Source organism: Siniperca chuatsi, linkage group LG6 (assembly GCF_020085105.1).
Source record: "Siniperca chuatsi isolate FFG_IHB_CAS linkage group LG6, ASM2008510v1, whole genome shotgun sequence".
Lineage (NCBI taxonomy): Eukaryota > Metazoa > Chordata > Actinopteri > Centrarchiformes > Sinipercidae > Siniperca > Siniperca chuatsi.
This window is the reverse complement of record NC_058047.1, coordinates 14,608,914-14,624,097: the sequence shown is the minus strand read 5'-3', so window position 1 is coordinate 14,624,097 and position 15,184 is coordinate 14,608,914. Positions and strand designations below refer to the sequence as shown.

The window sequence follows — 15,184 nt, the reverse complement described above, 5'->3', positions numbered from 1 at the left end:
ATAGGTGCAATAAACATACGTGTAGGTCACTCTGAATTTTGGATTCTCTCGAAAGCCAGACTGATAACTTCACTTTTCAATTCAAATAAAGGGAACACACATATACTTTCTGCTTAAGAAGGAGGAGGAGACTGTAAAAGTGAGCCGTCGATCAATAATGAAAAGGAACAGTATCTGTGTGGAGAACGCCGGAAATATCTTCTCTGTTGGGATTCCTTCCTCTGGCCCTCACTGTGCTGAGGGCTCTCTTATGTGTCCAGATACCCCACAGAGGCGTTGATTAAGTCAAGCTGAAGGCTAAAGCCTGCCTGCAATCGAGAGCCCCAAGCTCACTCAGTAAGCTATCAGGTGACCCGTCTCTCTCGCTCATTCACTCTCCAGTTAGATACTGATGCTGAGAGGAGCTATTAGAGCCCGGGCTCTGGCCCCAAAAAAGCATTCTGCTGGGTGTTGATAACCGGCAGGTACCAGGATGTGGAGGTAGGGAGGTTAGGAGGGAGGGGTGAGGTTTATGGCAGTGCTGGGAGGCAGAGGAGGGTAAATGATCTCTGAAGGCCATCTTATTAATGGAGGCTTTTCATTACTAGCACTAATGCAAACGATTGGTGGGGCTAATGAGCTTGAAGGTCTGTGTGAATGAAGGCTCTGTGGAGCAGCAGTGTGTGTGATGATCATAGTGGGAGACGAAGGTGATGGGTTTTGAACATCATATCTGGTCATGATGAACATTTTGCTTTTACAAGAACAGGAGGAATACAGAGAGAAACGGACGAATGAGCTGATGGGTCAGCAAGTCAATTGCGAGCAAACTCAATATGGCAGGCTGCTACAGGCACGAGGGTACGAGATAAATGGCTGAGGGGACCAGTGTATTTCACTGTCAGTGGACTGAAGTGAGGTAAAGCATGGAAAATGTCTTGATCGCCTTCTATAAAGTACTTGCACACTCTCAGTGTGTAAGCACTTAAAAGACAATGGAGCGCAGCACAGTCTTTGACGGCGCGGCGTCCCTTCATCAAATGTCATGAGCGTTGCATGATATTCCATTTAGACTCTTTACTGAGTCTCCTTCCCCCCCCCCACTGTGTTAAAGACACCCTTGGTGGTTGCTGTGAACCTTGCATGTAGAGGGATTTAGCCCGATTTACAGCATGGTGTGTACAGGATCAGTTCTGGCTCAGGAGTGTCTCATGTGGACTCTCTCAGGGGAGCTGCAGGGGGAGGACCAGAGGCCACTGATTGATGGTCAAGGACACTGAACCCCTCCCCCACCCTCCTGCTCAGAAGAGCCCATCTCTGAAGCCGTGTCCTCGGGGGGATTGGGATGCTGCCTAGCTGGCTGCCGTCTGTGCGCCGCTAGTGACAGCCTGCTTGGAGGATACGACCAACTCAAGGGATGAATCATCCGCTAAATGACAAATGAATGAATTGGAGGCTCAATCCAACACAAACATGGGAGATTTTTTTTAATTCTTCTTGCATTTTCACATGTGCTTTATGGAACATGTGTGAAACTTAAGGCGAGCGGATTGAGAATTTCTGGATGGATTTTCACAAACGTTACAAACCCAGCGTGTGTGATAGTTAAAGGGTTGAAAAGAGAAATGGAAAGGAGCTCACACTATTTCTTAATGAATGATGATGCTCCAATGAATTACAGTGCAGTGCATAATACTCGAGATGGTACTCAACACAAACCCCGCATCAAGTGTCACTGTTGCATATTTCAGTATGATTCATTATCTGTGTCAACAGTGACTGAGGTTTAGGGCCTTAGCATTTGTTGTGCATATGATATGTGGGTGACAAAACTGCTGTCGATGGAGATTTGGGAGGGAAGGGGGAGGGAAGAAGGACATGAGAGAGAGAGTGTGTGTGTGGCTCATACTCCCAGCACACTATTTAAAGATGATGGCTCCAGTCCAGAATCAGAGGAGAGAACCAAGGATTGTTATTTTCGGATGACTCTGGCTAGATCTGGGGAGGCTCTAGTTTTTCATTTCAATTCGGTTGCAAAACAGTAATTGAAGCGTATTGCTTTCATCTCCACTTATCTCCTCCACTCCTTTCCCTTTGGAGCGCTGCTTGTCTTCCCAGCGTTTGCGCATCTTGACACTGTTGGTTTCTCTATGATATATTGTCTGGGATTCTGGTACTTCATTGTAGCTCGGTGCTGATGTACATGGCAATTAAATTCAAACCCCATAGAGGTAGAGCTCAGTCAGAACCACCCCCCCTCTTTCTCTTTCTCCTGTCCGCTGCTGCTGCAGCCTCGCTCTCGCACCCCTTTCAATCACTGTCTTTTTTCCCAGCTCTCACTTCCTTTGATTCCCCCTTCTTCTCCCTGTATCTGTCTTTCTTTTGCGCTGGCTTTCTCTCTGTCTCTGTCTCTTTCCCCTTCTATTCTCTTTATGTTAATAAGTAGAGTAATGGTGTTGCACGCAGTTCTTGGTTGGGGAGTTAATTAAAACGGCAAGTTACAACCCACACAGTCAAAACAATGGAGGCCCCTGCTTCTCGCAGTGACACAGGGAGATATTAAACAAGCCCAAAATCAAACATTGTGAGGAGGCAAGAACCCAGTAACACTGACTATCCCCCAACCTCACTTAACACTTTGCCTCCTGAAATACTGAGGGCTTTATGGTTAAGCTCTCCCGACCAGTCAACATTAGTCATAGCAGAGATCCAGTAATTACCTTGTGAGCTCCCTGAACTGCTGCATGAACAGCAGTTGTGTACAAATATTAATGTGATTACTGCAGCATTTACCGAGCCAGAAACTACACTGACACTGATCAGATGAGAAACTGAAGAAGGGAAATAGTGACATCTGCCTATTCCCCACCCATCGTCACGAACACACACAAACAAACAAATACACTCACACACCACAAATGATTCTGCTAGCGTGGCTAGCACAATGCAGCGCACTCAGGCTCCGGCAACAGTGGGCCGGCTGAGCAGGACAGGAGCTGTTGCTATGGTTACCATTTCTCGGCTCGCTCTCTCACAGCCCAGGAAAACTGTGTCATTATCCTGTACTTTGGATAGGAGAAGAGAGAAAGAGAGAGAGAGAGAGAGAGAGGGGAGGGATACAAAGAGAGAGAATGAGGTAGAAAGGGGAGACAAAGATAGAAAGGCAGAGACAAGGAGAAAGAAGAGGGGGGCTGCAGTTCACACAGGCCAGCCATGCATCTAACACACACATCATCAAAATTTGCACCAATTTGTGCTCCTCTATTTACTACTTTTCCCTTTTTCCATCTGTCAGCAGAGCTATAGTTTTCACTCTAATAGGTAAACAACTTCAGTGCCAACAAATAATGCTTGAAAATATCAGGTAAAAGCAGTACTGTGTCAGGTGATAATGTGATGTGTGTCTTTTTTTCCTCTCTCTCTCCCTGGCATCTCCTGTGAAAATTGCCACCAACAAGCTATTATGTTGGTAAAAAAAAAGATCAATCTCTCCATCATTGTATTTATTTTAACACACCAACAGCTATATGCCACTCTAATGACAACCAGCGCTGGTTCTTATTGAATAAATACACGGCCCACAATAACAACAGCACAGTGGGATAACTATCCTCTGCAAAACGTGCAGCTACGAGTCATTTCTAACCTCAGAAATACATGAAGAAAAGGACTTTATATGTTCATGGTTGTATCTGTGTGTGTACAGTATGTGTGTGTGGGTATGTAGCTGCTCGCTTTGCTCAGTGTGTTTGTGCAACGTGAGGTCCACATCACAAGAGTTACATTGTGAACTAATTACATGGCCGTGTAAATAGAGGCACCCTGCAGATATGGGCTGTGCACCACATGATTTCCCCTGGTAGAGCAGAGCCTGTTTGGACTGCCTTGCTGTGCTGTGTGTATATGAGTGTGTGTGTGTGTGCGCCGGCATGCATGTAACCTGTACATGCAGGTGTGTATGTGTCTGTGTGTGCTGAGGGAGAGCATGTTTTGTAACCTGTGAGGTGTGCTTTATTGAGCTACAAGCTAAAAGAGTGTGTCTGTGTTGAGGAGGTAGAGTAGCCCCTCCAAATGAAAGGCTGCCCTCTCCCTCTCTGCCCGCCTGACGCAGCTCTCCAGAGAGACCTGTTCATATTACTGTGGCTGTCTGCTGGTCAGAGAAACACAAACAGCACAAAACAAAGCCGCCTTTCAATAGGAATGTGGAGAAAAGACCTTGTGTTGCCCTCATCTATTCTCCTCTCTCCACTGATGGCTTTTTTGTAACACAAATATGAGAGAGGAAAGGGGGAATAAGTGGTTTGACACTCAACTAGAAAATGTATTAGAATCTGTGGTGGAAAGTAATCTAGTACATTTAATCAAACACAAGTACAATTTTGAGGTACCTTTACTTTGAGTATTTCCATTTAATGCTACTTTATACTGAAATATTGTACTTTTTACTCCACTTTATTTGAGAGATGTAGTTACTATTATTCTAGTTACTTTTCAGATTAAAGGCCCTGCACACCTACACAGGTGTTTCAATTACTCTGATTAGACCTCTAGTCAGGTTAAAGCTGGATGGAGCCATGGTGAGAATTATATGATGTCACAAAAATCTATGGACCAATAAGAATAATAACAGGCTAAGTTGTCCCGCCCTTACAGGATAGTGAGAGAACTGTCAATCAAGCCTAGACTGTACACACTAAGGGTGTCAGTTCTAATCAGGCAACACCTACGTTAGTGGATTACAAGCAGTGTTGGGAGTAACGTGTTACTGTAATTCCACTACTTTTGGCGGTATCTAGACATGTAACTAAATACTTTTTTCTATTACTTTTTTTTTTTTCAAATTAAATAACGCAATTACAATTACTGAAATTTACAACCGCAGACAAACGCAGCCTATTCCCCGGATGTTCCAGTTTATGATCTAAAGTCACCTGACCTTACAGTGGCGGAAGACAGTTCAGGCGATGTTAGCTTGCTTTTCATCATAGTGATTGTAATGTTTCTAATATAAACTGAAGAAACGTGGGTTCATCAACTACTGTAGCAACGCTAGGTTAACATACATCCAGCTTCGTGTAAGTCTTCTTCTACTAAATCCTACTGTCTAACCAAGTGTAGCTTACAGGTAGGAACGCTAGTCATTGCTGCCATCTGGTGGTCGGGAGTATTATAACAACTATCAGTGATAATGGGTACAATGATAGATATAATTTGACAGTTATCACTAAAATAATATAGCTATGTGTGCATTAACAAGAGAATCAAAGCAGACAAAGTAACGCAAAAGTTACTTTCCCTAGTAACTACTTTTTAAGAAATTACTTTTATCTATAGTAATTGGTAAAGTAATTCAGTTACTTTTGAGAGAAGTAACTAGTAACTATAACTAATTACTACATTTACCCAGTAACTTTCCCAGCACTGATTACGAGTGTGTAGGGGCTTTAAGATTTTAGATTTTTAAAAAGTAGCTGATAAGCTTATAAAATACGATTGTTAAATATTAAACCAGCGGTTCCAAACCTTTTTAGCTTGTGAGTCATTACAAAAAAGTAAGTGTCTAGTTGGGGCCCCATATAACATTTCAGATGTCTATGAGTTGTTAGCAGTTCTACTAAAGAGTGATTTCCTCTCTGAACTTCTCCCATGCTTTCATTTAAATAACTGTCCTATATTTCACAAAAAAGCAAAGATTAGAGAATATAAAAAAAATGAATACACATTTGTGTAGCAGAATTTTGTTTTTTCCTTGTCTCTCCTACCCCATTACCACCTTTTGTGTGTATATAATTTTATCCAAAATTGTATCCATAATTATTGATTGTCACTCATTTATTTTGATAACTGTTTTTGTGTTTTTATCTGACTGTAAATGTCGTCTCTCTGTGAAGCACTGTGGGTCAACATTTGTTGTTTTTAAATTTGCTGTGTGAAGAAATGTGCTTAACCTGACTTGACGTCATTAATCGTCTCATGACCCCTCAGATTTATCTCGTGACCATTTGGAGGGGCGTGATACCCAGCGTGATAGCCTAGTTGGGAACCACTGGACTAAACTAACTGTATATAATAGTTAGTACAACAGTGGTATGCTGCTTACGCTTTGATGCATCAGTATTAACAATCTAATAAGGGGGCAATTTTCTGCTGAATGAGCACTTTTATTTTTATACTTAAAGTACATTTTGCTGATGATTCTTCTGTACCTTAACTTCTGCAGGATTTTAATGCAGAACTTTTATGTAATGGTGTATTTTTTTACATTGTGATGTTGATACTTTTATTTAAGTTCAGGATCTAAGACCTTCTTCCTGCACTGTTCAGAATATACATTAGCTACAGTGTTGTGAAGAATGAGGTTATCTTACAAGAAACCAACTCACAACAGCGGCAGTTGTACAGTAATTGCAGTTTTTACAGTCTCATTTGGAAGCACCATACCAAGCTGACTACAGGTTTTCAAATGGTGGGTGCTGCTGAGTGAAAGTGCAATCACAACTAATCAGAGCTTCTCTTGTTTCCTGCCCACAGCGCCCAACACTGCACCCTATGGGAGCACAGGAAGTGCATACGTCCCGCTGGCCTGCCGATACCTGGTCCTGGCTCTCTCCTCCTTCATCAGCGTGTACTAGCAGAGGCCAGACCAGACACAATGACTGTCGAGAGCATTTATGAATCCTTTTTGACATTGCTGATGGCTGGAATCCAATCTGGTACAGTTTGTTGAAAAGCCGTGAGGGGAAAATAATCAGCGTTACTTTGTGTGGGGAATTTTTCTTTTCTTTGCTTTTTGGTGAAATTTCTGTCATGTAAATACTATGATGTTTTTTTTTATTATTATTATTATTATTTCTTCACTTCTTTTCTGATTGATTGAACACCTTGTGAATCAGTGCTCACCCCCAGCCCCACTCCATCTCCACTCATATCAAAAGCCCCCAAACTTCCCAAATGAGTTACTTTCATGCCTCTTTCTCTGGGAGGCGATGGCGCAAAATTGACATTTTCATCCGTTTTTGTACATGGCTAAAAAGAAGCAATTGTGCCAAGTCTCTCAGTACACAGAATTACCATACCAATGTTGTATTGAATGTATTATGGGTTGTCGAACAAAGGAAAGACATTTAGATTCCTAACAATACAAATTCTGATTATGGAGTGTGCTTAAAAAATACAGAAAAAAACCCAGAAAAAAAAACAAAAGAACAAAAAAGGCAGGGCTTTTCCAGGACCTGTATTGTCATGATTACTCAATAGATGGATGAACAGTGTTGAAGGTGTGCTTTGTTGTATTCTGAAATGGGTCCTTCAGTTACTATGCCTGCCTAACAGATTTGATCAGGCAGCCGTCAAAGTAGCAAAGTATACTGTATTGTATCTTTATATTTTAAATATAGTGTAGGCTTTGGTTTTAAAGTGGGACCAGCTTTTCTCATTTGACCAAGAACATTAACACAGTTCATGACTTTGTACAGTATGAAGGGAGGAACATCGCTGCCCTATGTTTACATTCTTCTTGAAAATATAAATACTACAGTATATACTCCATACTTTGTTTTTTAGTAAGTCCACGTACGTGAATGTCACAACAAACTGTTGCAGTTGAGAAGAAAAAGCAGAGCCCAAGTTCAACTGTTTTAAGCTTTTCTCTTAAAGATGCAGTTCTTTGAAACATGCCACTTCCAGTGGGCGTCTGAGCGGAGCGTTTTGTCTCTGAATTTGTTGTGTATCTACTGATCATCTACTGGCTGAAAACCCACAGCTGCACCCTGTAGGTCGCTTGAAGTTTTTGGCTTCAACTTTTGGCATGATTCTAAGATAATGGATTCTGGGAAAGCAGCATTCTGCAGCACAGCGTTTTCTTCTTCTGTTTTTCTTTACATATTATTCAATACTTAAATATATTACAGTCTCTTTTACAGTAAATATATCAACTTCATTGTACCAGTTAACAAATAAAGGACATCTAGAGAGCCAAAGGCTATCTAACTTAAGATTTCTAGTTAAGTACAAAAAAGTACAATAAAGAAACCTGCTTGGCTCCAGTCTGAGTCCTTCTCATGTTAATTATGAGCAACAGAACACAAAATAAAGCTTAGAAACATGCTCATCACTACAAACATGGCCTAAGGTGCTAACAGCTCCTCCAAGATGAGTGTACATTTTATTCAAACAGCTGATCAGTGTCCACAGGGCCAGTGAACGTCCAGCAGAGTTGAGAATAAATTAAACCATGAGGTCGTTTAATAGGAGAAAAATGTGGCTTTTTGTTCACTGAAATCAACCATATCAAGGCTCAAAAACAATGTTAATGTAAGGGTTTACTTTTTGACAAGACTGTCATGGCATATTCATCCTCAAGTATCTTCAATCCATGGTGTAAACAGAGATACTGTACTGTAATGCCTTAATAGTACCATAGACATTAAATGAACCTCCTTTAGAAGGACACTTCCAGAAGCTCTCAATAAGATACAACTCATTTGTTTGACATATTACTGATTATTGAATGTTCATAAACCAATAGCTGACTTATCTTTCAAATTAGGCATTATATTCAGTAAACAACAAAATTTCTCAACTTATGGCTCTCGCAGGTATTTTCAAATAAGCCAGTTGCATCTGATAAAAATGCAGTATTTGTCGTACAGGTTAACATATTTGCAGGTCTTGTTTGGATTTGGATTATGTTATGTTTTGCCCCGCGATTGAGGGACTAACAGTACCCGAGTTCACACAGTATTTTCACATGAACTTGTAACTGCAAATCTATAGAGAAATAGCCATCGCAGTTAAAAGACTTAAAGCACAAACACTGTTATTACTTTTATGTTTTGTGATGATTTGTTTAAAGGTCTGCTAAACATTTTTTTTATTATTGTTTGTACTGAAATTGATATCAGTTTGTTCTACAAATTATGAAAATACTGCACCATATGATCTTGTTTAAATGTTAAGGTATAATGAAAATGGGTCAGAAGTATATTTATTCTCTTCCTTTATGAAAACAATGTATAAAAAATAGATTTGAAACATGTAAAACTGGATATGTGACATTTATTTGAATGAGGCACAGTATGGCATAGTTTATAATGTTGTCGGGTTCATTTAGATGCCATAACTGTTGTTGATTTTTTGTCAGATGAGTACATTAAAAAGAACAATGTTTGCAATCAAATTACCTACTTTTTGAAACAGAGAGGGTGTGAACCAATATAACAGTATTATAGAACAGAATCAATGTGTGTATATTTGGAGAAAATAAGATACCTTTTGATCTTTAGAGCCAGTGTGTAGTCATAGTTTTCACACACTTGCGTGTTTGAAGATGTGCAGAGAGTATGGTTGTGCTGCATGTCAAAGTTAACCTGTGTTTATGAGGTGGCCATTTTACAGATATTCTTACTTTTTATGAATGGAACCAGTTTTTTCCAAACATTTGGTTCTTAAACCTGGTCTAAAGATGCATACCTCCTACAGACCAACAGGCTATGTTTGTTTGTGATTTATTTGAATCACCGTTGCTGATAAACTAAAACAACTGCTATTCAGAGTCATAATGATTATTGTGGCACATTGGTGACAGTCTGGAGTTATGTGGGTTGCTTGTCTAAGCAGTTAAGATCATGCTAGTATTCCATATGAAATGTACTGGATGTTGATTATTTTGAATAATGGTATTAACAAGTACCTTTTATCGAATCACTATTATTTGCAATAAAATTCTTCATGTTACAATATAAACCCATATCTGAGTTAATGAGCACTCAAAGAGGCTGTCATTATCACCGGAGCAGGGTGTGAGCCGGAGCGTGCCATTACGACAATGTCCTCCTTAAAATCAAGGCCAGAATCTATGCTGTTAGCAGGCTTCTCATCTTTAGATTTTATAAGCTGTATCAGCATTTATTTCGGAAGTTAGGTACGAAGTAAATGCGCATCGCAAGCGGGTGCCTGTATGCTCGGCCAAAGATGGTTTGTTGGAGAGGAAACACCCCACTCTGTACCATTTCGATTTTTAAAAACTTAGCAAGGATTACGTCTTTTTGCTGTTCAAAAAGACCAGCTGAGTAATGAGTCTGTTGGTCAGTAAACAATCTTACGTTGGCTGGCTGTACACGTCAAAATCCAGCCCGGTACCTTGTAGCTGGACAGCAGTCGGGTACTGACTGACAGCGAAAGCTAGCAACGTTAGCTAACATTAGCTAACGTTACAATTGGGACTAATTTAGATGCTATCTGATATCTTCAGCTTTAACTGTCTGACGTGACTTACCAAATTTTTGTAATTTTTACCAGAAGTAGACAAGTACATAGCAGTCACTAGTAAATATTTATCTAATGATTAGAAAAATTAAAAAGTAATTTTAGGTATCACAGTAATGTAGCTACGTATTTTCGCAAAATGTAAGCTACAGTAAATTGGTTTGATTTTCTAAATTCATTATCAAGTTGTTTGAAGTTCTTCAAGAAAAATACTGGTTGAAATATTTGCCAGTGGCACACTTAAACCCTGCTGAAACAAAGGGGTGAACTTAATCACCCTATTATTTTTGATTTTATAATTTCCTAAAAATTATCTTTTGTTTAGAGTAATTTGCAAACGAAACAAAGGTTTATGTCTAAAATAATATGTCTAATATCAATTCTCATGGCATAGTAATATTATGTTTGAGCACTCCTCACAGTTTTGTTTATTGCCCCCTTAAAAAAGTACTGCTAGACCCATTTGAACCCCGTCCCGGACAATCCTGACTCAAACACTGCTGGGACTATTCTCCAGACGTGAGGGACATATAAGTCTGTTTGTACAGTGTAGCTTAAGTCATCTTAATTTTGCCATATCATGCATGTTTCATACCCTCCCCTTTTACCCTCAAACACTGTATAAATCCTCCTGAGTCCAGATGGCTGGATGCCACAGTACATAGGATTAACCACTGTTTGCACTGCATCATCATCATCATTGACTTGAGTGTGTCGCTCAGTCTATATGATCTGGAGATATTTACAAACATAAACCACTGCTCATTCTTGTCCCATAATGCATCTGGGGGTCTATTATAGCTTTTTCCCAAACAGCACCAGGCTTTCGAGTATCCTGTGACCTGAATAAACTCTCGACTAAAACATTCATGGTTGTGTGACCTACCTCATAAAAGTTCAGTTGAAAAAGTCATGTTGATGTACAAGCTGAAAAGAGGCCACGCCACACACCTGCAGAGATCACTGCCTCACTTCGCGCTCCCAGCTGACAGCTGAGGGGGAAAAAAATCTCTCCACTTTTAAATTTAAGATAAGAGGATTTTAAATATTCATGCTAGTGCGTATTATTACGGCCCCCACATTCCCCACCTAGAATTTTTAAATTGCCCATTTCAAAGTACCCTCCTCCTCTCACCCCGATGTATCAGAATCATACTGCTCTGTTTGAATGCATTTATTACAAGTTTGGATTTTTTGCATTGTGAAACAACAGCTGTTTGAACTCTTGGAGGGGGGCAAGTACTGTACTGAATGTGCCTTTAAAGTATTTTATTAATCATAACCAACCCTCATTTGGAGCCTTATTGCCACAGCAAGCTAAAACTACTGTACGCAGTCTTTTAGCTGTGAAAAATATAAAATAATTTCTCACTACATTGGCTGTTCATAACGTCAACCTAACATGCAATAGCTCAATATAGAATACAGCACTCCACATAAGTTACAGATATCATATAATTACATGTACAATTATTCTGACACATGTAACTCCTAAGTGGCATAGAATACAAATTTAAAAACAAATTAAACATAGTTAAATGTCATCATGATTAAAATAATTATGATTAGTGCATAGTTAAAGTTCAATGTAGTGATGTGCAAGTATCCTTGCTGTTTGTTTTCACTTCTTTAGTATGGGCAGGGATGTGTTTGAAAGGCACGTTTATTAATCTTTTCTGTGACTGACATACTGTACTGTATGTGACACTATCTAAAATAAAAACACAGCTTGAAAAGTTTAAACAAACGGCAGGAATTATTTTGCAGATGATGTGTGTGACTCTGGTTGTCACAGTAGTAAACATCACGACAAACTCAAAGACTGTCGTGACACTCCATGTGCACCAACAGGAGCACATACAGTATACTGTGCTGCGAATAAAAGCTGATGCAGGGAGGTGAGGCAATATATTGCAAGTGGCATTTACAGTCTTAAAAGACAAGCATGAACAAATACTGACAATGAGTCATTTTGTATTGCAACCAATACAAATATTCAACCTGTCAGCATATGTTTTCAGCACATAATGCTTTACAGTGTATTGTGATTTGACCACTCAACACTGAACGTTTGCAGTATTTATTCTGCAAATTAATATATGTAAAACAGTGTTATCCTGCAGCACAATTAAGGCAGCATACACTGTAGGTTATGGAAATTATTAGCATGGTGTCAAAGTGTTGTTTGGCTCTTCACAAAGGCGTCTGCAGCCAGCATGAACAGTGAGGAGAGTGGAGGAGTTGTGAGAGAGGGATTCCTCCTGACCCCGCGGTTAATGAAACCCTTCCTGTGCCTTTGTCAGTTTTAACTGGGAGATTGTGTCATACTACACACTGGATCTGCTGCCTGGCTCCTGCAGTCACCATCCCACTTCCCTGAGCAGCATACTGAGTTGTCAGTATCAAAAAAACCTCTGTTTCTTGAGTGCTAGCATTCAGTTTTGGTAGATATGTTTGTTGCACAGCAAGCAAAAGCTATCCCTCCTGTCAAATGCAGGCAGAGAAAGAAAAAAAACTTGAATTAATTTCTCCATAACCAGCCTCTGGGCAAGTTTGATTCAGTTCTAAATGGGAAAAAGAAAAAAAAGGTTCAGTTTTTTTGAAATAGGCCTCTTTCTTTTCTCTCAAACATTTCAATTGGTACAAAAACAGTGAGTAATTTCTGACTCTCCATTTTCTTTGAAATCCCTCTGATAGTGTGGCAGCTGCCAATGTAAGGGGGGGGTGCTATTTTAAAAAGAGGTTGCATCAAGTATTTGTCAACCTGTCCCTCATTATTTCCACTGAACTGGAAAATAAGTTGCCAGGCAATGATGCAGAGCCTGAGATAATGCCTGGGTTTTAAAGCAAGCTATCTAAGCCAGGTCTCTCCATGACGCCGATGACTGAATCACACGCTGCGAAGTGTTTTCATGGGAAGCTCCCAGGCAATTGTCAGTTTTCATGAAGGATTGAATGGGTTGCCATAGAGAAAATGTCATCATTTCACTGACAGTAAATGTAATCCTATTTTATTTGTGGTCATACCTCAAAAGGCAGATTACACATTGTTTTATATACACTGGACACAGCAAATCAGTTCCCCATAGCACCAATTCATCATATGTGTCCTCAGTGTTGTATTTGTTTAAATGGAGTGACCTCTAGTAGAGTTCAAGGTATGAGGTGCAGCATTTCATTTCCATTTGTTTCTTTAAATTGAATATATTTACTTTGTATTTCTTTTTACAAAAAATGGGAACATCCTAAAAAATGTTCTACATGGAAATACTTTTATTTCTCTTTTTTATTTGTTTGTTTAATTTAATTCTTCAAATCATTATGCTGAAGAATAATGTGATGAGAAGTCTGGAATAGAAATGTTTACTCAAATGTGTATGAAGGTCCTTTAGCCACCAGGGATATAGTTGTACATTTATAGGCTCTAGATCACTGGAATGATATATATGGCTTTAAATGGCATTGATATATCTATATATAATATATCTAAATATATATTAATATTTGTCCAGAAATAAGAAAAATCCATGTACTTAATTACTTTAAAGCTTACATTGTGTATAGCACGTATGCAAGTCCATTTTCATCATGTTTGATGTAATTTTGTAGCAGTGGTTTGATACTAATAAATGGCAGTTGATGATGGAATTGTAGATTGTGTTTGTGTTGAACTGATGTGGCCTTTACCACAGCGATGCTCTTTGTTCTCAACAACACTGGCATGCTTTTATATGTGTTCATGTGTTTGACTGAACATACACACTCTGCAGCCACACTGGAATAGGATCATTTACTCATAACAACATGTGACACACTAAAATATTCAAGTCATCCATTTAATGAGCAGATACTTTGTGATTTCCTGCAAGTGGCTCGTATCTAGAAGCAAAATAGTTCCTTGTGTATAAAAACACTTTTAAATTAATTCGTTTTTAACATACATTTTAATGGACATTTGTTTGGGGGGGCGGTGATATTATATAGTAATAATATAGTAAAAACATGTATGGACTTTTGTAAACAATAACATACATTATTCCATTACTTCTTTCATCTGCAGCAGGACAGAAATATGAGACAAGCAGAGACACAATGTTTGCCTAACTTTAACCAATAAGTTTGACAAAACAATCCCAACTCAAGGTCATCTTACTAGCTTTTTATAGTGCTTTCAACTGTATCCCATGGTCAGTGGTTGGAGTTTGCTCAGTTTTCACAGAGACAGATCTGTTGACATGCAAGCTCAGCTGTTTTTCTATCCTCACTATGTTTGGAGGTGCACAGCTATGCAGTTACAGAGCTAAACAAACTTCCAAAAAAAGTTGAAGACAGAGGTTGGTCTATGAAGTCTTTACTGAAAGCATTTGGGAAAATGTAAAAACATTGAATGGCAAAATCAATATATTGTAACAAAGCTAGCAGCTTTGTGAGGCTGTATTTAGGCACAGCAGTGCATTGAGCTAAATGCTAACTTCGCCATGCTAACATGCTCACTCGGACAATGTTAACATGCTGATGCTAAGCAGGTATAACATTTACCATGTTCACCATATTAGTTTATGTGTTAGCATGCTAACATTTGCTAATTAGCACTAAACACAAAGTGCAGCTGAGGCTGATGGGAATGTCATTAGTTTTGCAGATATTTGGTCATAAACCAAAGTATTAGACAACATGTTGAACTGATAATGGTACTTAGATAAAAGGTAAAGGATCATCAAATATATTATAATTCATCCTGAGGGAAACATGAATTTCTGTACCAAATGTCATGACAATCGATTCAATAGTTGTTGAGACATTTCACTTAAAATCACAAATGTTGACCTGGTGGTGCTACAGGAAAAGTCTGGGGATCACCAAAGTCAGTAGGATTCATCCCCTGGGGACCATGAATGTCTGTACAAAATTTCATGGCAACCCAAGAGATAGTTGTAGA

At 39.3% G+C, this 15,184-nt stretch overlaps 1 protein-coding gene across 2 annotated transcripts in view; it reads left to right on the top strand.

The window, feature by feature from the left end:
• Window positions 1-13,898, top strand: part of negr1 (neuronal growth regulator 1) — a 137,772-nt gene extending 123,874 nt beyond the window's left edge. For both annotated transcript variants that reach the window (XM_044201121.1, XM_044201122.1), the window contains one exon: window positions 6,511-13,898. In XM_044201121.1, the coding sequence (XP_044057056.1) occupies window positions 6,511-6,611 (101 nt within the window). In that variant the 3' untranslated portion in view covers window positions 6,612-13,898. The remainder of the gene's footprint in view (window positions 1-6,510) is intronic.
• Window positions 13,899-15,184: the final 1,286 nt, after the last annotated feature.